Source organism: Durotheca rogersii, assembly GCF_024521655.1.
Source record: "Durotheca rogersii strain YMJ 92031201 chromosome Unknown GGS23scaffold_28, whole genome shotgun sequence".
Lineage (NCBI taxonomy): Eukaryota > Fungi > Ascomycota > Sordariomycetes > Xylariales > Xylariaceae > Durotheca > Durotheca rogersii.
The window spans coordinates 74,370-100,810 of record NW_026251259.1 but is presented as its reverse complement, the minus strand read 5'-3'; the positions used below and the strand labels follow the sequence as shown (position 1 = coordinate 100,810).

The following is a 26,441-nucleotide window of genomic DNA, read 5'->3' as shown; positions in this document are numbered from 1 at the left end:
TTAGTTCGTCGAGGCCGACCTTTACGTACGCTTACGTTAGAACTAGCGCTAGAGTTAATTCGTCGAGGCCGACCTCTACGTACGCCTACGTTAGAACTAACGCTAGAGCTAGTTTATCGAAGCCGACCTTTACGTACGCCTACGTTAGAACTAACGCTAGAGCTAGTTTATCGAGGCCGACCTTTACGCGCGTTTACGCTAGAATTAACGCTAAAGCTAATTCGTCGAAGCCGACCTTTACGCGCGTTTACGCTAGAATTAATATTAAAGTAAGTATAAGTACGTCGAAGCCGACCTTTACGGCCCCTTACGCTAGAACCTCTTACGCTAAAACTAACGCGAAAGTAACCGCGCCTAGGCCGACCTTTTAATTAAACCTTTCCCTTAAATACCGCTCGCTCTTAGGAACTTAGTAGCGTTTTTAATCGTTAGAGCTCGTTTATAATTAAGCCGCTACGGTAAAAGGAAGACCTCGACGCTAACGTAATTAGCGATACCGATTACGCGATTTTAATACGGTTTTAATTAGCGCTAGAATAAAAACGACGTAAATATTATAATCGTTACGGGAAATATTAGTTTAATATAGATCTAAATACCGCGGGTATTTATAAGTATTATCGTAATAAAGACTAGAAAAGGCGCGTAAATAAGCCCTTCTTTTTTAGCGTAAGTAATTATCTTAACTTTAGTATCCTTTCTTCTTTTAATTTATTATTAGAGCTAATAATAATCGAAGAACTATTTATTACGCGGGTTTACGTAGTAATAAATATACTTATAATCCGCGGTTAGTAGTATAAATATCGCGGCTACGTCGTATACTTTATACGTAACGTTAATAAAGTATACGATTATTTTCCCCTCCTTCCTTAATATCTTAATATCGTTTTATTACGCCTACGTAAGCTAGCGTAAAATCCCGAGTAAATAACTTAATTTCGAATTAAGTTTAGAATACGCCGACGCGTTATCGAAGTATAGCTTAAGTATTTAAGATATAACTACCCGGGTTATAAAGACTTTAAATAAAATCGCGCCGCGTTAGAAGAGCTACCTAACGACGGTAATATTTTTAAGTAGCTTAATATTTAAAACTTCGTCGATAACGGTTAAGCGCTCTAGGCTAACCTAATTACGGAGGGCGACTTAGAAGGATTAAAGGCTTAATACGATAAATTTATTATACTAAACGTTACGTTAAAGTAAACTAAGATAAAGCGTTTAAAATTAGAATTAAAAGGGGCGTTTATTTTTAAAGGTTATCCCGTTAAACTTATAAATACCTATTATTTATTTATGCCTTTTATTCGCTAGACCTCCATTAACGAGTTTATGCGTTTAACTACGTTATTTTTACTAGCGTTTCCTACCTTATTTTCGCGTAAAGAAGCTAAATTTATATATCCAAGGTAGCGTAAGATCGATTTCGACGATTAAGTATAATACGTTATACGTTAACGCGATAATCGATTCGCGTAATACCTTATTTTTCGCTTTATCGCGCTTAATATACTTATGCGTTAATAAGCGATAATAATAAGTAAATATTTCGTAAGAAGAAAAGGCGCTTAGTAGTAGTAAATTACGCGGTAAGATCTCGAGTAAGCGTTAGAAAATCCTAAGAGTACCGAAGCTAATGCGTTATTAAGGAATATTACGCGCGTTATAATTCATTTAAAGAATACGCGGCCTTTTTAATTTAAACGAAAACGCGAGTACGTTACTTTTACTAAGTACCTCGGGATTCTTAGCGCTTTTCTTACCTTAAGCCTTATTAATCTTTATTAGCGGAGCCTTTTTTAATATATGCTACGCTTTTAGGAATAACTCTCCTCTCTTAAAATCTAACGTATGCGCTTATCCCGCGAGCTATTAAAAATTAATCCCTATATTACCGCGTAATATTTTTACGCTTAGAATTAGCTCTTCCGTAATATCGTCTTAGTTAAGAAATTCGGCTTACGCGATTATTAATATCGATACGAATTTTAAAGGCGTAGGAGTACGTATTATTACGGGTTATTTTAATTCGAAGGTAATCCGTTACTTAATATAACTTCTTTCGAATAGCGTTAAAACTACGCTCGCATTTAGAGCTATTACGCTTTTACGGTTAACCTAGAGCCGCGCCGGCGCTTAAATTAAAATAAAGGTAATTCGCTCGTATTACGGCCTTTAGACGCGCGGCCGTTATTTCGTTAGCTCTCTTAAATTATTAATCGTTACTAACGTTATAAATACTCCCCCGTATATTACCTCCGTATTAATAAGCGTAAAGCGCGAGAAGCGGGATAGGGTAATAGCGTTTTACTACCTTTAGAATATCGATTTCTTTTCCCGCGGCTATACCGCGCCTACGCCGAGATTATTATACGGCCGTATAAAACCTAGTAGTTATTTAAAGCGTAACGTAACGACGAATAATTAAACTAATATAATCGAATAATTACCTTTACTTAGTTAATTAATATCGATATTTCGCCTTATATTAGCGTAGAAGTTATTATAAATTACGTAGCGAAGTATTACTTTAAAGCGGAAATTAAAACCGATAGTTATGGCGTCTTTATTAAGTAAATCCTCTTAAAGGTTTCTAGCGTAAATCCTCTTTTCTTTTTTATATCGAAGTTAATAAATAAATTAATCGAGGAGCGAGATTACTTTACGTAAGAGGTCTATTATATATTATATAAGCTACCCTTATAAGTTAATTCGCGTATTATACGTAACGTAAATTACCGGCCCTTAGCGGAATAAGACTATAGCTTCGAACTCGGCTTTAGCGACGTTTCTAACGGGCGTAATACTTATAAGAAGTATCTCTAACGCGATTTAAAGGTATTAAAGGTTATTAAATTAAGCTTCTTTCGCTTCGTATCGATTTAAAATTTTAATAAGCCATACGTTTACGATTAGCGCCCTTTTTAACGTAACGTAAAAGAGCGTATATTTAATTATTACCTTATTTACCGCGTAAATAAAGGCCCTAACGAGTTAAAGTCGTTTTATCGCGTTAAGTTTATATTAAATTATCCGTATATTAGCGAGGACGAGCTACTTTTAATTAACGGTACTTAATTTCTAACGTATATATTAACGTATACGCGATATTAAGTAACCCATTAATACGAGGATAACTATTACGGCGACCTTTCTAGATCCGACGAAGAGGAGTTCGAGCTCTTAAAGGAAGAAGAATAAGCTTTAAACGAAAAAGACTAAGTTAAACTAACGCGTCTATTCCCGAACTAAGCGCTTACGTAGGAAATATTTAATATACTTAGGAATAAAGATATCGACGTAAACTATAATTAAGCTATATACGTAGCCCGATATAAGTACCTTTATTTTTACGATTTTATTTATTAACGTAAGATAATAAGTACTACGGATACGCCGGAGCAAGAAATCGTTCCTTTAGATATCCGTAATACGCTAAATCCGGAACAAAGGCTAATTTACGATACCGTTCTCGGCTACGTATAAAGTCGTAACTAAAACTAGCTCCTGTTTTAAATCGACGGTAGTAGCGGTATTAGAAAATCGTATCTAATTAAGATTTTAGCCTCTTACGTTCGCTAAGCTCTTACTTAGGACTCGGTAGCCCTTACTACCTTAATTAGCGCTACGAGTAATAACATTCGCGGAAGAACGATATATTCTTTCCTTCGTTTATCCGTAAAACGTAACTTTAAGCCGCTCTTTAATAACGTTCTCGCTAAGGTATAACGACGCCTTATTAACCTTCGCTATTTAATTATCGACGAAAAGAATATATTAAAGCTACGTATACTTAGGTTTATTAACCGCCGTTTACGGTAGATATTTCCGCGTAGCTCGCGGGTTTTTAATAACGTAAATATAATTTTAATCGGCGACTTTTTTTAGTTACCCCTAGTGTTATTAAAGCCTATCTATATTCCTAATTCGACGTATCTTTCGGTAAACGAACTCGTCGGTTATAATACGTATAAAGCTTTTTTTAAGTCGGTATTTCTATCGGTAGTTTAGCGTTAAATAAGCGAGGACTAAGCGCTTTTTCGAAAAGCGCTAAACGAATTACGCTTAGCGTAAGTTTCCGCCGAATCGTTCTAGCTTTTATCTACGAGAATAGCCGCGGTATTAATTAAATAAAATCGTTTCGGCTTTAAAGAAGCGGTACGTATATACTTTACGCGTAAAGAAGTACTTTAGTATAATTTTAACTATCTCGTAACGCTTAATTCGCTAGTTATTTAAACGTACGTTATTTATTACGGCCGAGGAGCGTTAAACGCGCCTAGCGACCTAGCCGGTAACCTCTCCTTTAAGCTACTACTCTATATAAGCGCTCGAGTAATGTTATTACGTAATATTTCTTCCGAAATACGGCTTATAAATAACTCCTAAGGCTTTATTTACGATATAAGTTAAGCGTAAAGCGTTAATCCTAAACGCGAGCCGTTAATAATAGTTATAGTAGCTTTCGACGATTACGACGGACCCGGGTTTAAAAATACTTAGGGAAATAAGCTACGCGATTCTCGAGAGAAAAAGGTAGTATTAATACTACGCGAGCGCTAGGAGTTCGATTATAAAGATATCTCTTATATACGAGAATAATTCCCCCTAATTATCTTATACGTAATAACCGTTTATAAAGCGTAAGGTATTATTATTTTTTACGCTATCGTTAGAATTATAGAAAAGGAATTCGCGTTAGGGTTAAATTACGTCGCCTACTCTAGGGTTACTTCGCTATAAGGCCTAATATTCGACGAGTCGTTTTATAGGAATACGATATATAAGGAGCTAATAAATAATAAGTTTCTTTTTACGTTCGTTAATATTTAAGCTAATATATATTTCGTAGGCATAAAAGCTAAGCTAGAAAATAGAGATCTCCGTTTACGTATATAGTTATTTACTTAACTTCTATACCTATTACGATACCCTTATAAATAACGTACTTTAGCGTTATAAATAACGAATAGGAGTAGCGTATATACGTTAATTCTATCGAGCGAATATAATTTATAATACTTTAATTAATCTTTATATAGCTAGACCGTATAGAAGTAAAGAATACGGGTATAAAAGTAACGTAGATATATTATTTTTTATATAGGAGTACGTTTCTTTTACTTTAATTACGGAGCGTTTCCTAAAGTACTGAACAGGAGTAGCGTAGGTACGCTAACGGAGGCACGAAATAAGGACTGCCTAACTACTAATAACTAGCCTAGTGCCGATTAATCAAGATTATAGCTGTAAATAGTTATAATCGGTTGATCGGCTAGCTGAAAACGGCAGCTAGAAAAGGGAGCTAGGAAAGGCAAAGGAGGAAGACTAGAAAGGTATAGTAAGAAACGAGTAAATAGCTATAGGTCGTAATATCTATAGGTTTAAGTCTAGCTAATGAAAATATGAGTACGCGACCCATATAAATATATATCGAAAAGGCTACGTGGCTTAGATCTACCGCACTACTATAGCCTCCCTAGTTTAATTAATCCGCAAGGAGTAATTGAACTCCCAACAATAGGTGCGGTGGCTCTCGTTCCTGTTGAACCTGATTAACCTGATCCCGATTAACCCTGATTAACTGAAAGCTAGCCAGTTTAATCAAAGGCCAACAGGATAAGTCAGGAAGAAACAGGTCAACTAGGCGATTATAACAGCAACAAGTGGGTGGTAGGGTGGGTAACTAACTGCAGCCGTGCCTAACTGTACCTGATCCTGAACCTGATTAATCCCGAACCTGTTTAATCGCTGCTAACTGGGAGCTGAGCCAGTTCAATTAACGATTAACAGGAAACAATAGGAAAGATCTAATAACAAGAACAACTGGGCTGGCGGAGCTGTAACCTATAAACTGACCTGATTAACCTGTTCCTGATCAACCCTGATTAACTGGGAGCAAGCCAGTTCCATTAAAGGCCATCAAGAAACAATAGGGATCAATAGTCAGGAAACAGGAACTGTAACGGGCAGGTAAAACAAGCGTAGCTCCCGTGAGAAACGAAGAAACAATCCCATGAAAAATCTGATGCAACGTAATCCCGTCCTTCTCGTCCATGGCTGTCTTTTGCCGATCCTTTTTAACTGATTCCTGATCCTGTAAACTAACTGATATATCCTGTTTATGCCCGTTTCTGTGACTCGTTTCTGGTGACCGTTCCTGTATTCGTCCGGCAGCATCTACCGGGCTTCCTTTGACCCTCGATCCCTCCCCTGTACGTGGTTCTAGGGGCTCTCTGGGCTCTTCCTACCAACTACATATCGGTAAGGGCGACAAGAGGGGTCTCTGGGTAATACTGTGACTATTCTCGACTGTGACTTGTGACTGTTTTTTTTTTCTGGGCTTTCTTGTTCAATATCCTGTTTAATTCGTATATCGCGGTATCGTTTGTATGGGTCTCTTGATCCTGATCGGTACGTCCCCGATCAGGCTTGTGGCGTGGGTATAAGGTATGTCGGTATCTTCGTGGTAATTAAGGGCATCGTGGCACCTATCGGTTAGGGAGGAGAAACCTCCCCAGGTGCCGTAACTGGCTGGAAGGGATAAAACAAGGGCGATCGGATGGCAAGCCTCTTGCAATTGAAATAGATCGATCGGTAAAAGAACGGATGCCTTCAAGCGCGTGTTGTAAAAAGGGGGTGGTGGCGGTGACTTGGTCAGATCAACTGAGGGCGAAAAACTGCCATCTAGGCACTGGTGAAAAACGACGGAGGCAAAACCAGACGAAAACGGGCATAGCTCCTTCAAAAGAGATAACTGAGAAACGAGGATAGGATAGATCCACTGATCGGCGAACGAGCTTTTAGGTAAGCTGATCAAAAGCTGATGGGAGGGCGTGGGTTGTTCAGATGGTCGCCATGGTTGTCTGCCCTCCCGTTGATCCTGATGCCTGACCTGAAAAGGCTTAATCCAAAAGCCACGAAAAACGGCTCTGGAGCCACGAAAACAGCTCCTGATCAACTGAAAAAACAGGGAATCTCCTGATCGTCGTATCCTGAACCTATTAACTGCAAAAACGGTCGATCAAAAGGTCGCTCCTAAGGCTGAGGTGAGGACGAGCTACTGGGTGGTCGCTACTGAATAGGAGCAGCGTAGGCACGCTAACGGAGGCACGAAATAAGGACTGCCTAACTGCTAATAACTGGCCTAGTGCCGATTAACTAAGATTATAGCTGTAAATAGCTATAATCGGTTGATCGGCTAGCTAAAAACGGTAGCTAGGAAAGGGAGCTAGGAAAGGCAAAGGAGGAAGATTAGAAAGGCATGGTAAGAAACGAGTAAATAGCTATAGGTCGTGATATCTATAGGTCTAAGTCTAGCTAATGAAAATATAAGTACGCGACCCATATAAATATATATCGAAAAGGCTACGTGGCTTAGATCTACCGTACCACTATAGTACGCCGCTTCTTCCTAACGTATAAAGATATCGCGACTTCCTTAGTAACTAGCGCCGTACCTTCCTTTAATCGCGACTTCTTATAACGCTTCCTTATTTACGAAATAAAATAACCTATTTCCTGCTATTAATTACTTTTACTATTTCCTTTCTTTTTTCCTTACGCCTTTTACCCTTCCTATAACTACGTAAGTTTAAACCTTTATATATAGCTAATTAAGCTTAAAACGAACGCTAACGATATTTCGTAGTCTTTTATTTAATGAAATAAGATTAAAGTAGTTAAAAAAAGTAAGAAATTTAATACGCGCGCGATAGATTTAGCTAATTAAAATAATATTTAGGATTTCGATTACCGAGCTCGTTAACCTAGGCCTCGATTAACTATCGGCTAGCGACGCCCGCCGCGTAGTTAATATTAATACTACGATAAGTAATACTAACGGCCTAACGGCCGCCGGCGGCGGTAGCGACCCTCCCCCTCCTAGTATACCTTATAAAGTAAGTTATACTTTACGAATTTTATGGTATAAAAAAAAATACGCGATTAAGTAATAATATACGTAGGCGTTAATTTTATTATATAGAATCTACCTATAAACCGAATCCGCTTCCTTATTAATAACGACGACGACGACGACGACGGTAGCGACGACGGTAGCGACGACGGTAGCGACGACGACGGCGACGAGGAAAAAGCGTTACCCTATAAGGTATACTTTAAACGAATTAATTAATTATAAGCGAACGCTTACGTAAAAAGAACCGGTATATAAAATAGCGTAAAAAACGCGAAAAGTTACGTATACGCGATAACTAATAAGTATAAAAGATAATCGCTACTATTATTATTATAAGGGCTACTACGTTTACGTTAAGGTACCCCGGGAGGCCGAGCTAAAGCTTATTAAATTTATAGAATTAAAAAAAGCTCTCGATTTTAAAAAAATTAATAAAAAGGTACGTTAATACGTAATAAAATACGCTAGCGTAGAAATTCTAATTTAAAGTAAGCTTTTAATAAAGTCTATAAGAAAACTAAAAAGGTAATCCGGAAGGCGGAAAAGCGGGTTATAAAGTAACAAGGATTAGATATTAACGCTCTTTCTAGTAACGAATTATTACGAGAAATCCTACGTATATTACGAAAAAAAAATACGGGTACGTAAAAAAAAGTAGAAAAGAAACGTAAAAAGAAATAATAAAGATATAAGTTTAAGGGTTTCGTAGTTTTATTAGGCATAGCGCCCTTTTTTAATATAGAAATTACGTACTTACGTAATTTTAACTTTAAAAAAATTTTTCTATACTAGATTTCTTTTATATTTTATTCTTCTTAAATTCGTTTTACTATATACGTTTTTTAACCTAAATAATATACGCTTTGCTTAATATAATATGCGTTAACGTAAAAATTTAAACTAGTTTCGAATTTATAAAAGATAGTTTCGTATAAACTATAAGTTTTTTATATATAATTTCTTGCGTTTTCTAGGTTTTCTATAATAAATAAAGTTCGTAGCTCTAAAAATTAGTATTAAATAAACTAAGTATACTTTCTATATCTCTCTATCCTCCGGATAGGTTATTATTTTTAGCGTTTACGTTAAAAATAAGCCCGAATTATTCTGCGAAGCAGAATAATTCGGGCCTTATTTTAGAGATATATGTATATATATGTGCCCCTATATGTGTGCCTGTGTGTGTATGTATGTATGCAGACGTATGTAGGTATGTAGGTAGGTATGTAGGTATGTAAACTAAGTCGATGCCCGTATGTGTCCATGTATATGTATAGAGGTCTAGGAGGTAGGAGGTAGACAGGCAACGTATAGGCGATGGCTTCCGGAGCCGAACCCTTCCCCCCCCTTCTCTCCACGCCCACTGCCGTCTCGTCTCCATCGCCGTCCTTCGACCTTTGGGCCGTTTCCAACGCGAGGCATTGCCAATAGCACCTCTCCACGTCGAACCAGCCCAATCAACACCGCAGCTATCGCCAGACCGTGCCCAGAGCCTAAGTGAGGCAGGCATGCTGACCCAGTCTGCTACCTCCCCGATAGGTAGGAATGGGTTGAGAGTGAGATGCTGCCTGGGTGCTTTACCACTTTGGGTTTGCACAGAACGGCAGACTCGGACCTCCTGGGCGGGCGAGAAGTCAGATTCGTCGGTAAAGTGGATGACACCGGGTCAAATCAGCAGTCGACCATATGAACACACACAAAATAAACAAATGATTCTCAGACCTTGCCATGAAGAGGGAAGGATTCAAGCGCGACTTTATCCCGGTGTAAGCAGCAGGGCACTGCGCTTGTACGGCATCTTAGTCATACAGACCGCAGGCGAAGACAACCGGGAGGTAGCCAAAACTGCTATTATGTCAGCACTCCTGTCTTAGTCTGGTGTTCTTCTCAGAGAGTCTCGCGTGTACCATCTGACAAGGAGTAAGTCAAGCTTGTCTCCCACAGGCGCAAATAGTGTCATCTAGTTATGCAGCCTTACTGCCTTACAAGATCCCGTCTAACTGGTTAACCGGCCAGCACGTGGGCTCATCTGATTTTCTGCTTTTCCCCTACGGCCTGCCATCTCCTTCCAGCGAGTGCCTCCGCGGCGCTGCCTGAGCTCAACTACCGTATCCACTTCACACCTACTCTACACCATATTAGTAATAATCTATAAGAGAACAGGACAGGGTTAGCTTAAAGCGACAGCAACGCTTCCGGCACCAAGAGCAGGAACTCGATAACGCGAAGAATAATCAATCTTGTTAAGCAGCAAACCAGACGACCTAGAGATGCGGACTGTGTGACCTAACTCTGATAAACAGCGGGAACCGATGCCTACCCCCTTTCCTACCCAAAACGCCACGCCGATGCAGTCCATGATTGTAGCCCCGCCCGGTCTAAGCCCGGGGCGACTCCAAAAAGAGAGAAAGAGCAAAGACTACCAGTATATGCAGCATGCAATGCAATATGCAATATGGAACACCCTGTCCCAAGCAACAGGACAACTTCACGGGAGAACCCAAAACGGAGAAGAAAGCAGAGAAACAGACGGAAGCGAAGATACCGCGACGCCTCAATATGCACGGGCGGCGCTCATCAAGCCCTCGTACGCACGATCGACCGCGCGACCGCCCATCCCGGGGACGGTTCGTAGATGCGCTAGGGAACCGATAGGGCCGCAGTCCTCCTCCTCCAAGAACGCTACGAGATCCCGGGCCTTCTTGGGCCCGAATCCCTGCAGGCTCATGATCGTGTCCACGTCCCGCGAGTTGACGATGGCCAGGAGGCTCTGGACCACGGGTCCCCGCTCGTCAATCGCCGCGCTCGACTTCTTCGGGGACAACCTCGCCGCTGCGGCTGCGGCGCCGCCCCTCGACTTCTTGGTACCTTTCTTGCGATCCTTGCTGGTGAGATCCTCCTCGTCATCGTCCGCCTCCGCGCCGTTGTAGTCGTCGTCCTCGTCAACCGACGCGGGCCGGGAAGAGGGCTTTCTGGACTTCCTCGCGGCCGTCACTGGACGCTCGTCGACATCCTCTCCTAGGCCGCTGTCGTGCGTCGTCGTATCCTTGCCATGGCGTTTCGCCTCCAACCGGGCCTTCAGCTTCTCCATCTTCGCGATGAGCTTCGCCTGCCCGGGGAAGTAGGGCAGCGCCATCTCGTACATCTTAAGCGCGCTGGCGTCCTCACCGCGCTCCTTGTGCTGCCGCGCCATGAGAAGGAAGCGTAAGCCGTCGGAGCGGGAGTCATCGTGACGACCGTCCTCTATGCGTTTCTCCAGCGCCTCGAGGCGCTTCTGCACCTCTTCGTTGATCTCGGGAAGCGCCTCGGCTCGACTGCGCGACGCTAGGATCTCGCTCACTTTTTTCTCTACCATGGCCTCGATCAGATCGGCGGATATGGCCGGCTGGATGGGTTGAGCTGATTGAGCTGGCTGGGATGGCTTCAATGCGCGAGGAACTTGCGACGGCCGAGGAATCTCTGGTCGCGTGATCTTGGTTGGCCGCGCACCACTATCAGAGTCGGAAGGACGCTTGTGAGAGGGCGATGACCGCTTCACCGAAGTGTTTGCGGGTCGCGATATAGGCTGGGGCTTCGCTCGATCGGCATAGACGTTGAACGCCTTCACCGGGCGATCCGCAGGCTTGTCCGCAGCTTTGCTCGCCGCGGCCCCCGAATGAATGTTATGCGCATTTGCGAGGGGCCGGAGGGGTTGGCGGGACATGCCCACTGTGGAGCTAGAGTTGGTACGCGGGGGTTGCTTAAAAACGACCTCGTTCTCAATCTCGCGGACCTCGATGCGCTTGGCTCGCGAACTGACATTCAAACTACTGAGGGTGTCGAGGTGGTAACTCCGAATCGGCGCGAGATTCAAGATCATGATGGTAATCCCGTTGTTCTGCCCGAGCGAGAGAATCCGCGTCATCTTGGACTCGCGGAACGGTATGCGGCGATCCCCCCTCGAAATGGCATCGATGCATTGGCTCAACACGAACAGGCTCTTGTTGATGGCTGCGGATTCAACTAGTCGCTCCTTGCCGTTCTCGGTCCGACGGTTGTCTTCGGAGCCGGCAAGGTCGATGGCCGACGCCGTGCTCTCCCGGATCATATCCCCGGTGGTCTGCGTTAGCTTGACCCGCAAGATAGCGTGACTCCGGCTGCTGTGAGCGTTAAGCTTTGTAGCGGCCGTGATGCGGTTGTTGTTGGCCTCGATGTACAGCCGCTCAAAGTCCTTGAGGTCTTGGCAAGGGCGCTCGGACAGCCCTGCCACGACAGTCTTGCCGTTAGCCTCTGCGCGGAGAGGCAGACCCGAAGGCGTCCGTTTCTCGGGGGGCTCGAGGAGATCAAAGACCTTGTCATTGTAGATTTCGTAGTACGAGAGGGCAACATCGACGGCTGTTTCCCCGTCGGAGTCCTTAGCTATCTTCTTAGCTCTGCGGAAAACGCCGCTGAGGAGTCGAGGTATGACTCCACGGTCGGCCAGCTTCAATCCACCGCGCATCGTATGGGTCTTGCCCGTTCCGGTCACGCCATAGGCGAATATGGTGACATCGAGGCCTTGAAAGAGAGACTTAAGGTGAGGAGCAACTGTGACGACAGGCCGAGATTAGCCACCAGCTGCCCACGTCTCCTCTCGAGGATGTTAGGTAGATGATGTGGTACAGCATCACGTACCTTCGGCCGAGAACAGCTCCTCCTGAGTAGTGCCTTGATCATAGACACCATTGAAGGTGAAGGAGAACTCCTCGCTCTCGTTCTTGGGGCTTGGGATCTTGACCACGTTGCTGATCTTGCCATCGTCGTTGCTGGCGGGACGGACGATGATGTCCTTGTCGAGCTCCTTGTCGAGCAGCGGTCGGATCCGCGCAACCACTCTCACGGACATGCTGCTTGGCCGAGTTTGACGGAACGAATGACAAGATCAGAAGAGCGATAGCAACGTCAAGAGTGGCAGAGAGGACAAAGACGACGGCGGCAGTAGAGAAAGGCACAGTAGAGATAATGGGGACATACAAATGGCTACTAGCGAAAAAGAATAAGTCGAGCAGGAGTGGGCGTGGGCGTTGGTGGCCGGGTGGATTAATTGGCAGTGTTATTAGGAGGGAGACCAGCTGGGTGCAATTGGCCAACGGGACAGCAGATCAGGGGGCGATAAGTGGGCCTCAGTGGAGCCGCCGTTGTAAGGGAGCAACGACCAGCAAACCAGGCAAGCGCGTCACCGCCGCGTCCTGCAGGCACGACCCTGGGCTGGGTACTTGCGTAGCGGTGCGTAGCAGGCGGCGTCTCAGGTACCGCAAAGGTACTTCCTACGCGAGGGCGCCCTGAGGCAGCTTAGCTAAGGAATCCGCACTAATTCGCGAATTAGCATGCGCCAATGCGCCAAGCCATCTTGATTACCTAAAGATACCTAGATACATATTTTCATAGGCAGGAGGTATGCAGGTAAGGGGGGGTTGAGTCGCGAAAAGGGGGGCCGGGAACGAGAAGGAAAAAAAAGAGAATCAAAAAAAGGAAAGAAAAAAAGAAGAAAAGAGTCGGTGAAGTACAGAGTACACACATGCATGCATACAGCGAGGCGACAAGACCAACTTACATGTTCCTGTGGGGAGGTTGCAGCATGTATGAGTACGTGTAGGGGCATACATGCCGGTGTGTATATTCCGTGGATATATTCCGTGTATATATGTAATGTAGGCGAGCATGCGCATACGAAACCGGTGCGGTAACACACGCAAGCGAGGTAGAGACAGGGAAGAAACCGGTATTGAGCGGTGGCTTGGGGGCCCTCGGGTTGCTTAATACTCCCAGGCGCTGTGCAGAGGAGACAGGCTCACGCACTCACCTAATCACACACACACACACACACACATCTATACTCGACGTCCCCTCCGGTAGAACCAATAGCACAAGGCCACAAGTCTCCCAGAACGCGCCCTATCTCTCTAGGTGCCGTAGTTTCGGCGATTACGCCTCTTCGATTCCAAGATCTGCATCCTAATCTCGCCCGTCGCGGTCGTTGCTGCCGCCACCGCCAACGAGAGCAGCACATGGTTGTTGAGGGAGTGGGAACAGCGAATTCGCTCCCCAGCTCGGCCGGCCCACCGCTATTTACCTACCACGGTACAGCCACCAGCTTGACGATATAGGCAGGTAATGTATGTGTGCGTGTATGCACGTACGTACGTACGTACGGCCCATCGTTCGGGGCTTTCACAGCGCCCCAGCAGGCCATCTCTGACGCAATAGCGTTGGGGGGCTTCGTGTCCTCGCAGATGTAGTGCATACATGCCTACCTACCTAACACGCAACATGCCCTCCCAGGCTACGCTAGGCAGTCCATCAGCGCCAGTCGATGCCTCCGCACGTACGTCTACACGATAGGTATGCGTCTATGGACGTGTACAGCAGCAGATCGTGGAGTTGTGCCCAGCAACCTACGCAAATCCACAACCCCTCCTAACTTATCCGAACTGGGGGAGGATCCGCTGGGTTTCGTCCAGAAGCGATGGAAGCCCGAGGGGTGCTGCGTAGTAGCCCAACTACTGCTACGGCAGTTGTCGAAGTGCCTCTGTCGTCTGACCTCGTCCCGGGTAGAGTAGGCGAGGTGAGGCTAGCCACATGTTCGCCATCGCTGATGTAGTCGATGCACAGACTCGTGTATTAGCCCCAGGATCAAGGGAAGACGAGCCAGATCCTGTTACCCATCGAAGATCGAAGGGGCCTTTGCGTGTGGGTATGCCCGCCCCGGGCCATCACGAAATGCTGCTAACCTATCTTCCTACATACTTGCTCAGGCGCACGTATGCACATGGAGAGGGGCGACTATACGATCCTGCCATGCTCCCCGGCCAGTCATTGCCATGTGTATGGTGTATACACACATATCTCCCGGAGTCTCCGTCTCGTAAGATCACCGTGGGGTCTTCTCTCCCTGCCCCCCCCCCCCAGAGAGGTCGCGAACGGCATATACAGACGTACACATAAGCTCGCCGGCTTTAATCGCACATCCGCACCAACCGACGGTGATCATTGTGCGCCAATCTATATCTAGCCAAGCATGCTTGACATGTACATCCAGCATGTCGTGTCCTATAACGAAAGCTGGTATATGCAGAATAGTTCCACCGACACGTGCCCAATTATTACAACTATGATAAGGAATACCGTCTATGCTGAAAGAGGGGGGTATATGCAACAACTTCCCATATGCTGTCTATACGTAAAATAGCAATCCAAGGGCAAAAGGGGGGGCCGTGGGGCTATACTCTGTCAAATGCTGCGAGACGCCCATATGGCCCCCATCTAACTCGACCGTCCTGTACCGTGTCTAACCGGTCCTATAATCCTCTCTCTCGATCTCTCCTTTTGATTTTTCGCTCTCGCTAATAAAATAGATCCGCCGTCTTGCTCCGCCGAAGTCCAAGCTGGCCAGCCGGGAGAAAGGGGGGTGATACATAAACAGGCAGGCAAGCGTACGGCGGGCAGACTGAAGGCTTTCCCTCTGCCCCCTCCCCTTCCTCAGACCTTGGCGAGGTGGAGGCCGACCTGCATGGTGCGCGCGACGGCGAAGGCGAAGGTGGCGGCGATCATGGTGCAGCCGCAGAAGAGCTGGAGGCCGAGGAAGTCGCCGTGCTGAGCGCTGACGATAGCGCCGCCGATGGGGCTGCCGGTGAGGGCGCCGAAAGCGAAGAAGAGGAACGCGATGCCCGAGCGTGTGCCGATCTCGCGCAGGTCGCTAATCTGCGCGACCAGCGCCGGCATCAGCGAGATGAAGCCCCCCGACGAGAATCCGAACACCGCCCCGTACGTGACCGTCGCCGCCATCGACCGCCCCGGCACCCACAGCCCCAGCGTGATCACCGCCGACAGCCCCGAGATCACGATCATCATGTTGAACCGCCCGAACCGGTCGCCCAGGAAGCCCGGCACGATACGCCCCACGATGCTGCGCGAAAGAAACCCCGGTCAGCTACCGCAGTCTGTAAATACGACAGGGGGATATAAAGCGAGAAAGGCGGGTAGTGGCCTAACAGAGAGCAAACGTACCTGACGGCGTTGAGGATGGGTATCAAGTAGGGCACGATGACCGGGTTGATGTTCTGCTGCTCGGCCTGGAGCTGGATGTAGTTGAAGGGGAGGAAGATGCCCCAGAAGGCGAAGAAGCCGGCGACGGTGAGGGCGAGGAACGTGGGCTCGCGGAGGGGGCGGAGGTACTCGGCGAGGACGAAGGGGCGGGTGCGCGGAGGCAGGCGGGTCTTGACGGTGAGGCAGGCGAAGGTGCAGAGGGCGAGCAGGAGGAAGGCGACGGCGCGCACCGTCCACGGGAAGCCGACGTCGCGGATCAGGTGCTCCATCATGATGGGCAGCACGGTGCCGCCGAGAGACGACCCCGCCACCACGATGCCCAGCGCCGCTGCCCGCCGCCGGAAGAACCACCCCAGCACCGAGTTCATCGCCGCGTTGAATACCGCGCTCATCCCGACCGCGCTCACGATCCCCTGCGACAGGATGATCTGGTAGTACTCGGTCGACAGCGACAGCATCATCAGCCCAAAAATGAACACCAGCGTGCCTATTATAAGCAAGTATCTCGGCCCGTAGCTGTCGAAGAGCCGGCCCATCTGTACAAGCGCAGAGCAGGGAAAGTGTCAGCTACTATCTCTCGACTAAGCACGCCTCCGCCCCCCTTAGCCCCCTCAGAGAGGAGTCTGGGGACGGATTCTTTGAGGTGGGCGGAGGAAGGGGGGGGAGGCATCTCCACTCACGATCGCGTTCAAGCCCGTCATCATGAAGATCTGGACGCTGGTAATCCAGGTGATGGTGGAGGGGCTGTACTCGGCGAGGGGGCCGCGGACGTAGAAGCGGACGAAGACGCCGACGCAGTTGACGAGGCCGAAGGTGCTGAACAGGGCGCAGAAGCCGCCGGCGACCACGAGCCAGGCCTCGAGGCCGCCGTCGGGGAAGTCAGCCGGGTTGAAGCCCGGCGGCGCGCCCGCGGGCGGCACCACCCCGCCCTTCTCCATGTCCGCCTCGATCACGCTCTCCGGCTCCGGGAAAATGTTCGCGTTCGTCGAGCCCGTCTGCGACGGCACCCGCTCGATCACCGCCGACGACCGCCGCGACGCGTACGGGCTCGGGTCCTTGGTCGACGGAGCGGCCCCGTGGCCGTGGCCGTGGCCGGGGGACGGATGCGAAGCGGTATTCATCGTGGACGACTCTGAGTCGTATCCATGCGTCGCGTTGTTGTTGTCGTTGTTGTTGCTCGACAGATGGGCCGGCTGGGGCGTATGGTGGGAGCCTACTGTCATGTCGTCTGTTTCCTTCTATACCTTGGGTATCCTCTTCTTCCCTTTCCTAGTAAAAAGTTTTTTTCTTCTATTAAAAAAAAAACCTTGGACGGTGGTGGAGACGCCAGTCGTGGGAAGAGGAAAATTGGGCAAACAGAGGGCGCACGGGCAGGTTTGATGTGAGCAGCGGCGTATAAGTGAATACTAACACCAAGTACTAGAGAACACCCAAAGACTGTGTCTCACGTAAATACGAGGAGACGCCTCAGACCTGAGACAACTGTGTTAGGCGTTATCAGATTAAAAGTAAAATAAAATAAAAACAGACGAAGATCGTGCCAGGGGTAGCTGGAGATCCGGCTAAGATCGCATGCGTTAGTGAGGCTCGTCCGGTGTCATATTATATGAAATTATGGCCGAGAGGTTGTGACGAGTCCGAATGCCGGGTCGGGGTAGGAGCTCGGGGTAGGAGCTCGGGGTTATCAAGTCGCGACAAGGGGTTCACTCACGTACACGGCGCCCCCGCCTCCAATCCTGCCCGTTTGTCTGCCTGGATCGTTGGCGCGGAGAGAATCCCATACAGTATTTACGTGATCGTCCCACCGGGCTTGCGTGTGCATACCTATGGCACATACGACGCTGGGGGGACCTTTATCGCGTATCCATTCCTACCATCCATCCATCCATGTAGACTTGCGCCTCCAGCGCTGAGTTGCAAACGGAGGCGTCGAATCACGAACCATGCCTACCTCGCCTGTCTAAAGGCCCGGTCCGTGCGATGGCTGCGAGTTCGGATCGTGGTGGTGCACGTACAATAAGCCGGCAATATGACTAGGGTTAAAGGGGGGCAGAGGGTAGGATGACAGATGACACGCCCTTAGGGTTGACATAAGTAGACATGCATACTACCTACCTAACGGCATGGCTCTTTAGTATATGCAGATAAACACTCAAGCCACCATGTATTTCATCTATATACATCGAGGGAGTAAGGTGAGGTAGAGAAGAAGTGATGGGGGTGAGCGAGATAAGTCCCGCGACAAGCTACCGATCTTACTCATACTTCGCCGCCTTTGTTGACTATATTGACTATATTGACGAGACAATGACAGAACAAACGACGAGCTCTACACGTATACCATGTACCTACCTGCCTACCTATCTACCTAAATATTCTACCGGGTATTACTCCCGAGCCGAGTCGGGGATGATACTCGGCAGACCGGCCGATGCTGCCCCATGCAAAGCTCCCAGTTCGGCCCTCCAGCTGAAAGCGCGAAGAGGCGAAGAAGCGAGCAGGCCTACCTGTGGCTGGAGCGCATACTTGCAAGGAACAGGTAATTAGGATAAGGCGTAGCGCTGCCCACAGCATAGTAGTGTCGCAATAGTTGCCTGTTCCTCTCGTCCTCTCTTTTTCTCCAACTCCAACTCTGGAGTGCCCTGACGTCTTGGGGATATTAGATAGCGCGATCACGCTTGGTCAGCAAGTAAGCCAGCCAGCCGACCCCTGGGAGACGTGTTTATCGGTAGATAGTGCCCTCCTCTTATATATGCACATAAAGATGAAGGCGGCGCGCGGCCGTGAATAGGAAGCCGTTGGGGTACTCCAAGCCCTTCCCTGCTAAGCATCAAGGATATTAAGCGTGACCGGGCTACACAAGAGCGGTTGCGTGTGATAACAATACTCAATCAAACTTGCATCTGGTCATACCTACAGCTGTAGCCGTAATCTTGGGTTCCTCTACATATGCCTGCCTAGGTAGTCTTTCTATCTACAAGGCGCCTATACATTGGCTTCTTCCCCATTGCCAAACCCCGGGGATTCTCCTCCCGCTCCCCTTAACCCCTCTTAACTCCGCAGCAGTCTAGGGTGTTGACCCGCAGAAGCAGCACCTAACGAGGTAGCCTCAGAGACCCACGATCTAAATAATGCTCCGAATTAATCTATCGAGCTCCTAGTGACATTGCAGTGGGCCTGCGTCGTGTTCCGCGACAGCTCCCAAGGGCCCGAGACCTGGTTGCACCGTCGTCTACATGTCTCCGTATCCCCGGGTCTCCGCAGGGGGACTGTAGCCCGATCTGGCATGTCCCGCGCCGAGTTTGGTATCTCTGTTGATACGGCGGGGTGAAGTAGGGTATTTAGAACAATTGTTTCCTTCTACAACGGTGGCCGGCCTAGAATGTTATTATGTGGGATATGTTACCGTCGTCATTGTCGTCGTCGTCGCCGCCGCCGCCGAACTCTCTCCGCACACGTACATGGCACACAGGCGCCGGGCAGTACTGGCAGTCAACCGTTTGGGGCCGCAATCTGTCGGCGACCAAGAGGTCGATCGGCCGACACGCGCACAGAATGGCACCACCTTACTAATTCCCTGCTCCTAGCTATACGGCCAGTTCGCCTAGATGACTCTAGCTCCGTCTTGTCGTGCCCCCGGCCTGACCCTTCCGCGTGGCTCGTCCGTTACGCCGAGCTTGGACATCGGGGACGGTCGAGGGGTCGGTCATGACACACCGCATGAACACCGACTTTGACAATTCCAGCCGGCTCGGACGCATAGATGTGGCCCAGGGTCTTCCGCCTCGCCCTGACACACGATGCTGGAAGCACGAGGAACAACAGGGGTGTCTTGACGTCGACAGAACTGGAACGAAGAATGAGGACGTGTTGGTGGTATCGTAGACAAGAGGGGTGTGGAGCCGGCCAGCTTCTAGCCAGGTAGCTCGCCGACATGACCGCCTGCGCGTAGCATATTATCATACATCTCTATATATATACTCTAGCTCTTAAGCGAGAGGGGCGAGTCTTATCCCCTATATGCCACATGCTTTTTTTCTTTCCCCTTTTCTATTCCCTAGTCGTAATGCGACGTGCTGCTGCGCTCCTCCCTCACTTCTCAAACTCCTTGAGGCTCTTCGCGTCTTCGAAGTGCGCCTTTCCGTCCTCGCCGATGCTAGCCACGCTTATCTTGACCGCCGTGGCGGCGTTCGACATCGGGGGCTCGGCTTCGCGGGACGCCGGGTTCGGGTTCGTCTTCAGCTCGACGGCTGCCGGTGCCACGCCGGGAGAGGCGTCGGCGAGCTCGTTGACCTCTGCGCTCGACAGCACGTCGCTGATGCGGGTGCCGCGGCTCGACAGGAGGAGCGTCGTGGGGCCGCGGAACTGCAGGAAAAGGCGGTCGCCCCATATCGTGCGCCGCGCCGTCGTGCGCAGCCCGAAGAGGGCCCGCGCGGCGAACTTGTAGGCCTCGGTACCGCGCATCGTCTGCAGGAACTTGGCGTCGCCGAGCCACGCCGTGATCGACGGCACCTGGAACCGGATCCCCGTGCTCTTGAACCGGAACGGTAGCGGCGGGTGCTTCGTAATGGTGTAGGCGACGACGTTCGCCGGGTGGGCGACGAACTCCTCGCCCTCCGCCAACGTGAGCTGGTATATGTGGCCCGGCGCGGAGAGCGCGGCAAGCCCTCGGCCGGTCACCTCAGAGGATCCCCAGCGCGCGAGAGGGAGCTGGTGTTGGAGGCGAGCCGTGACCGTTAGCGAATGTCCGGTCCATGCGAGCAGGGCTGATCGTTGTGCTATCATCCAATCCGTCGTTCCGTCGAGATGTAGGACGTAGAAGGTGGTCGTAGGCGACTTGGTCGATATTAATGCGGTGAGCGGCGTTGTCGAGGTAATGCGTTGGTAGAGGAATGGCACGCCTGTGACGGCTCGAATGAAGGGAGAGAGCAAGGAGAGAGTGGACGAGGCCTGCATCGGTCAGTCCACGGAATCTGTCGGGTGGTGCTGCCTGCCATCTCACGTTCTGCGCTTTGCCCGATACCGCGACTAGAGTGCCGCGCCGGGTGTAGAGTCGCTGCGAGGCGGATAAAGAGACGGAGAGGAGGGAATATGGCGCGCCGAGCACCTCGAATCGCGCATCTAGTACACAACACATGAACACTCCCGTCCAAAAAGGCCGGCGGGCAGGCCGCTATACGCATCTAGACGGACCTGAGACATCTTTGAACGCGCCGGGCGACGTGCCGAAGGCGTCTCGCACATGAGGGGACTCGGTCGTGGGGGATGAGCTGATCTGGATAGCTCTACATTGGCGACAAATGTAGCCTGTCCGACGCGCCAATTGACCTGGGCGACCTCTTCCGACAGAGAGGGAGAGGCCACGCATGGTGGCGGCCCGCGAGAAGAGCAGGGAGAGACGGAGGGCGGGAAGAGTGGGAGTTATGACCCTCGCTGAGGAGCTTTGCTTCATGCGTAATGATCTTGGATTGAAGGAGAAAAGACCATGCATAGGCCTTTCCTACCCGACTCTCTGATAGTTACATATACCACTGGTGCGTAAGTAATTGGCGGGGAAGTATGATACTATCGGGGTTATCGATATAACAAGATACTTAGTCATTCAAAGGTGGACTTGCCTAGGGTACCTAAGCTGATCTGATAATGCAAGCCAACAAGACGCGGCGTCGGGTCCTCGAGAGTGATCCTCATGACGCCTACTCCATCTTCCTTGTTGCGTCTCCTCTCAAAGAGCACATGCTACTGTATATAGAAACTAGGTCATCCATCAACTCGCAGTAGGCATGCAGTACCTATCTACTTGATCGTAACAAAGACAATCGAGATGTCCTTTACGGAATCTAGGTTCACTGATGCCTTGCCGTTTATCGTTCACCGAGCGGCGATGCGGAGACGGCAACCTTGAAAGAGCAGGAAACAAAGGCTGAGACTTGTATAAGAGGCTCTCGGGAACCACATGGTTCCCCGCATATGATTGTGCTTTTTACCTCAGACAGTCGAAGATATCTAACTCTAACGTAACCTACGTACCTACATTGTTGACGAACCGACGAACGCGCGAACCATGAAATCGAACATCAAGTTCACCGTATACACATTGACTTCGCTTGCGAGCGAAGTCTTGGCATAGAGACGGGATACGATCGACTCAGATTGGTCTCGGATCGGGTCCACTGAATCTCAGCGCCCCTGCTTAGCTTGGGCCGATGTCTACGCGAGAATGCATAAGGCGTCGGAGGCGTTATTACCGTACCCCGGGCCGATCTACAAGGATAGATCGGCTCCTCCGGGAGCTGAGTATCTACCTTGAGTTACTACGGTTGGCCAATGCGTGGAATTCTTCCTCTGGTCTTGTTGGTACACAACGTAGGTTTCTCCTATTATAGGCTTCCACGGAGGTATTCAGCACGGCTAACGATATCAACTAGAATACTCTCTAAGTAGGAACCTAAGGGCATATAGCTAAGCAGAAGAGGCACCGGCGTGTTTTGAAGCACCCATCTCGAAACCTGGTCTCATACCTAGATATTACGCTGTGGACATCTTCTAGTTCGTTAGTGGCGGACCTTTTGGTCCTGGTTAGTCGCAGTTTTGAAGGACGTATACAGGTCCCTGGTTTTACTACAGCGGGATTCGAACCTACTTAAATGGCGGCATCATGCAGGAACCATAGACAGCCAAGCGGTATACCACTGCTCCATGTGGGAAAAAGAACGGGGTTTGGCAGGGGATTGAACCCGGGACCTATTGCATATTTTTGCATAGATTTTCCCTAAGCGAGAATCATACTACGAAACCACCAAACTATTTCGTGGCACAAGTTGTGCTGTGAGCAAATATCGTACTGGTATTATGCCGGCGGAGAAAGAGAAAGAGGGAAGGGGGAGCAATAAATACTTGGGCGTCAGTGAATAGCGTCGGAGTTGCGTGAACGTCCCTTTCATGTAGTATTAGAGCATAAGGGGTCGTAACAAGTACAGCCTTATCTAACTTACTCGTCGCGAATTATTAACATACTATTAAGTATTTGTCACGTAGAGAGCCACCTATACATGGCTCCCTACTTCTTCTCTGGTTGCTCGCTGACCTAACCTAGCTCCCAGCTCGCTTATGTAACATAGCTCGCAGCTCCCTATCGTCTATATATAGGCAGCTCGCATCTCCTTTGTTCATCTCCTTCCTTCTTAGATAGTCAGTCAATTCACTCTCTTCTTCCCACTTTCCGTTGCTCCCAAGAAGCAACCTCAGTGCCTACGTAGCTCTCCCGATCTACGTAATAGATCATATATCCCTATAGCTATTAAGCTACCTAGGGTAGCATTTTGCTTGCCACGTGCCTTTAGATTTAGATCTCAGCTATTTCTATCCTCTTCACATTCTATCCTGACTTCATATTATTCTCTATACGGCTGCTCCTGCCCTCGGACAAAAGGGATTCGATAGGTCATATGTTTCGGAAGTGCCTTTAAGGCAACCTGACTAATACCGACCTTCCCATCCTCAAAGAAGAAGCAACTTAGCAAGGTCGCAAGTATAACAACATCCTGGACCAGGTTAATGCGCTTTTCCAGTAGCATTCGAATATATTCGGGCATTCCGTCGAATAATTCCGTCCAAAAGCCTCTTTCCGCAACCTCGAATTCATCCGGCATCCAGAACTCGCCTCCGGTATATTCACCGGCAATGGTATGGATACGGCCAAAGCCGGCCCCGAAAGGCAGCGGAGTAGATAATTCCCAGTCGACCAAAGCAGTAACCTCGCATTTCTCGTTGATGAGTACGTTTACGTCGTTAAGGTCGTAATGGGAAACCCATAGCGGGAGCTGGGCAAACTCATCAAGCCTCTTAGCGAAGCTCTCAATAGTCGCTTTATAGGGGAGGATATCTTTTAACGGCGACGCTAAGATGGCGTCTAGGTGCGGTCGAAGCTTAGTTTCGATAGCTTCATGACTGTTGTCGGCGAGAAAGCCCTTCGAAAAGACGCGGCCTAATGACTTATTGACGGCAATACGTCCTTCGGCTCCCTTTCCAGCGACTCCACGGTGCCATATCGTGCCGGGCATAAGGGTAAGGAAGTAAGCCCAGGCACCGGCGCTCTCTAACTCTTCATTGCCGAGAGCTTCAGCATCTGGGACAAACGAACCCAGCGCTACCTTGGCGATCTTGAACGCGTTAACGTCAAGCGGTTCGGTACGAAATTGTACAACTACCTCACGGCTATCAGCGAGGGTAACGAATAGGGTCCTGCTGAACATTCCCTGCATAGGAGGCTTATCAATGCGCGTTGCGGCACTGTTCAGATGCTCGGCGACTAATTTCTTTGCCCATTTGACCTGCTTCGCGGGGGTGTCGAGTAACTTGGGTAAATCCTTATCGGCGGTAACCATCGGCATTGTGGAGAGGATGTAGACGAAGAAAAATGGAGGCGGAGACAGTTGCGCAGGTGCAGCCACGGGCTTATATATGGCGATGTCGTGTGGACGGGATGGAAGTCAGAAGGCGGAGAGGATTTGAAGGCAGAGCGGCAAGACGCGGGGCGCGAGATGTATGTACACTCGGTAGTGTAGATATGGGCTTCCGTACACCTCTGCATCGGCGTTATGCCCGGGGGGGGGGGGGGGCAGATCTGCATGCAGCCTGATTGGGTGAGTCATCTAGCCCCGCTGGTAAGTACCACGAGACACCTCATCATGAACGGCGGCGTTTCCAAGGCGCAGACCCGCCAGTCTCGCCTAAAACCATCCAAGGCCTCGGAAGGGAAGCTGGTGGGCGCTGTTGCAAGGAAGCGTGCAGGTAAGCATGCCGGCAATGCCCTCGTCTGCGGAAAGTGGAAAGACGTGTTACCTCGGGCACAGGACGTTCGCAGAGCTCTAGAGAACAGTCTCCAGTGACAGGAGATATCGCACGAGACACGCCGTTGTATATGAAAAGGCGGCGCGACGCGACTTCTGGGGCCGACTGGTTACCGACGAAGAAAGCTCGATTGACTGGGGCAGACACGCAACTGTCCGGAGCTGAGGACGAGAAAGCAGAACAGGCGGCTAAGATATGATATCGTCCGCTCACACAAGTCACCAGCTAATGGAGGAGCTCGTGCAGACGACTCTACAACAGCCAAAGCCTAAGCCTTCCAAGCGCCTATACGTCTCATCCCTCGACCGCAAGGTCCAGGGGCCAGAATCCATGATTAAGTCGTCAACAACGAAGACGAAGCTGGCTACGAAATAGTCCAGCAACCCTGCGAGCCTACGCCTCCGACTTCGTCCAAACTAGAGCGCCTGTCCAAACATGACAAGACCTCAAGCTCCCCGTCTTCGTCCTCGAAGTCGCTCCCACCTGTGAGTGACTGCGGTAGTGGTGGCATTGCTCAGAAACGAAAAGCCTCATTATCGGAGGGATCCTCCCATAGGTCATCCAAACCAACGAGCAAAGGAAAGGACTATTGGGAGCAGGAGGCTGAAAGCGGGCGCTACTTCCACGAACACTCAGATGGCAGGATCACTTGGGCTGAGTGAAGATCACCTGGAGCAACAGTCGTGATGCTTGATTAGGGAAAACACGAGCGTCTGGCGCGGATTAGGGACGCCTTGGACATCATCTTTAATGAAAACAAGAAGAGCGCTTCCGAGGCGGCGAAGTCTCGCCCACCACCATCTGATCGCAATGAGCCGCCGAGGGTTCTCTCTAGGTGTTTTGCGCTGCTATTATGGAGTATGGCCTACTAGGTGATGTGGCCCACTAGGTGGTGAATTACGTTAACGTTATATTTAGTACCTAGGTAGTTAGTTAACTAACGGCGTTATGTTAGCACGCCAGCAAGCCAAGAAGCCAAGAAGCCAAGAAGCCGGGAAGCCAGGAAGCCAGGACGCCAGCAAGGGTACGCTAGCGGTAGTTGGAAGAGGTAGGAAGAGGTAGGAAGAGGTAGGAAGAGGTAGGAAGAGGTAGGAAGAGGTAGGAAGAGGTAGGAGGAGGAGAAGAGGACTGAGCGCCTCTAACGCGTCGCAGTGGCACAGCCAGCACCCGGGAGTCCGGATATCGAGGCTTAACATAGGGTCTTCACAACATCCTGCTTTCCGGCTCCGGGCCGTGAGTAACCGTTATTCCGGACAAGCTAGCACACCACTAAGCTAACATCGCACCGGACCATGACGGCCTGGATGGATCCTGGCCTGCTACTTGCGACTGGTGCTTCCGTCGCTTGCGCACCCGGTTGTAAGGCCGCGGGAGTGAGAGCTCGGCGCGTCGGGACTGACGGAGGCGAAATTTCTGCTTCAGAATCCGTGTCTAAGTTGCCCCATTTTGAGTAGTCGATAGCCATGAAAATTTGCTGGATCGCACTTCCCGAGGAAGATTTAATTTGAATAATTAGATGGTAAAGGTGAAGAAGACGCGAAACAGTGGGATCTGAGCTGAAACCTCGTGCCCGTGCATGGCGTGCTAAACCCTAAAACTC

The 26,441-nt window shown here is 49.3% G+C and overlaps 6 protein-coding genes and 1 pseudogene across 7 annotated transcripts; 1 reads left to right on the top strand and 6 right to left on the bottom strand.

Moving 5' to 3' along the window:
• Positions 1 to 10,380: 10,380 nt before the first annotated feature.
• On the bottom strand, positions 10,381 to 13,715 carry GGS23DRAFT_261177 (kinesin-domain-containing protein). The gene is made up of 3 exons (XM_051512352.1): positions 13,497 to 13,715; positions 12,578 to 12,789; positions 10,381 to 12,490 (listed from the first exon to the last, which is right to left on the bottom strand). Exons 1-3 carry the CDS (start codon positions 13,520 to 13,522, stop codon positions 10,479 to 10,481), a joined length of 2,250 nt encoding a protein of 749 aa, XP_051368499.1. The 5' UTR covers positions 13,523 to 13,715; the 3' UTR covers positions 10,381 to 10,478.
• A 1,706-nt stretch (positions 13,716 to 15,421) lies between these two features.
• Positions 15,422 to 17,211, bottom strand: GGS23DRAFT_599976 (MFS general substrate transporter; the record flags this gene model as incomplete). The annotated part of the gene is made up of 3 exons (XM_051519000.1): positions 15,422 to 15,848; positions 15,950 to 16,524; positions 16,669 to 17,211. 3 exons carry the CDS (start codon positions 17,209 to 17,211, stop codon positions 15,422 to 15,424), a joined length of 1,545 nt encoding a protein of 514 aa, XP_051368498.1.
• Positions 17,212 to 20,080: 2,869 nt separating this feature from the next.
• GGS23DRAFT_607235 (mitochondrial biogenesis AIM24-domain-containing protein) lies at positions 20,081 to 21,356 on the bottom strand (the record flags this gene model as incomplete). The annotated part of the gene is made up of 3 exons (XM_051520017.1): positions 20,081 to 20,938; positions 20,991 to 21,109; positions 21,182 to 21,356. 3 exons carry the CDS (start codon positions 21,354 to 21,356, stop codon positions 20,081 to 20,083), a joined length of 1,152 nt encoding a protein of 383 aa, XP_051368497.1.
• A 1,348-nt stretch (positions 21,357 to 22,704) lies between these two features.
• GGS23DRAFT_t79 lies at positions 22,705 to 22,794 on the bottom strand (annotated as a pseudogene). Its single transcript has one exon. The product of its transcript is annotated as a tRNA-OTHER (tRNA).
• A 388-nt stretch (positions 22,795 to 23,182) lies between these two features.
• Positions 23,183 to 24,576, bottom strand: GGS23DRAFT_583618 (uncharacterized protein). Its single transcript, XM_051517290.1, has one exon. It carries the CDS (start codon positions 24,379 to 24,381, stop codon positions 23,383 to 23,385), a length of 999 nt encoding a protein of 332 aa, XP_051368496.1. The 5' UTR covers positions 24,382 to 24,576; the 3' UTR covers positions 23,183 to 23,382.
• Positions 24,577 to 24,640: 64 nt separating this feature from the next.
• GGS23DRAFT_583617 (uncharacterized protein) lies at positions 24,641 to 25,420 on the top strand. Its single transcript, XM_051517289.1, has 2 exons — positions 24,641 to 25,326; positions 25,398 to 25,420. The coding sequence occupies exon 1, from the start codon at positions 24,679 to 24,681 to the stop codon at positions 24,877 to 24,879; it is 201 nt and encodes a 66-aa protein (XP_051368495.1). The 5' UTR covers positions 24,641 to 24,678; the 3' UTR covers positions 24,880 to 25,326; positions 25,398 to 25,420.
• Positions 25,421 to 25,931: 511 nt separating this feature from the next.
• On the bottom strand, positions 25,932 to 26,394 carry GGS23DRAFT_583613 (uncharacterized protein). Its single transcript, XM_051517288.1, has one exon. It carries the CDS (start codon positions 26,304 to 26,306, stop codon positions 26,100 to 26,102), a length of 207 nt encoding a protein of 68 aa, XP_051368494.1. The 5' UTR covers positions 26,307 to 26,394; the 3' UTR covers positions 25,932 to 26,099.
• Between the last annotated feature and the right edge of the window lie 47 nt (positions 26,395 to 26,441).

Excerpts from the sequence above, each read along its gene's own strand:
- GGS23DRAFT_261177 (XM_051512352.1), bottom strand. The coding sequence starts at position 13,522 with ATGCTGCAACCTCCCCACAGGAACAT. Across the intron at positions 12,790-13,496 it reads CAACCTCCCCACAGGAACAT|CATGTCCGTGAGAGTGGTTG; the intron begins GTAAGTTGGTCT and ends TCGGCCAAGCAG. Across the intron at positions 12,491-12,577 it reads GGAGCTGTTCTCGGCCGAAG|TTGCTCCTCACCTTAAGTCT; the intron begins GTACGTGATGCT and ends CTGTCGTCACAG.
- GGS23DRAFT_583618 (XM_051517290.1), bottom strand. The coding sequence starts at position 24,381 with ATGCCGATGGTTACCGCCGATAAGGATTTACCCAAGTTACTCGACACC.
- GGS23DRAFT_583617 (XM_051517289.1), top strand. The coding sequence starts at position 24,679 with ATGAACGGCGGCGTTTCCAAGGCGCAGACCCGCCAGTCTCGCCTAAAA.
- GGS23DRAFT_583613 (XM_051517288.1), bottom strand. The coding sequence starts at position 26,306 with ATGGCTATCGACTACTCAAAATGGGGCAACTTAGACACGGATTCTGAA.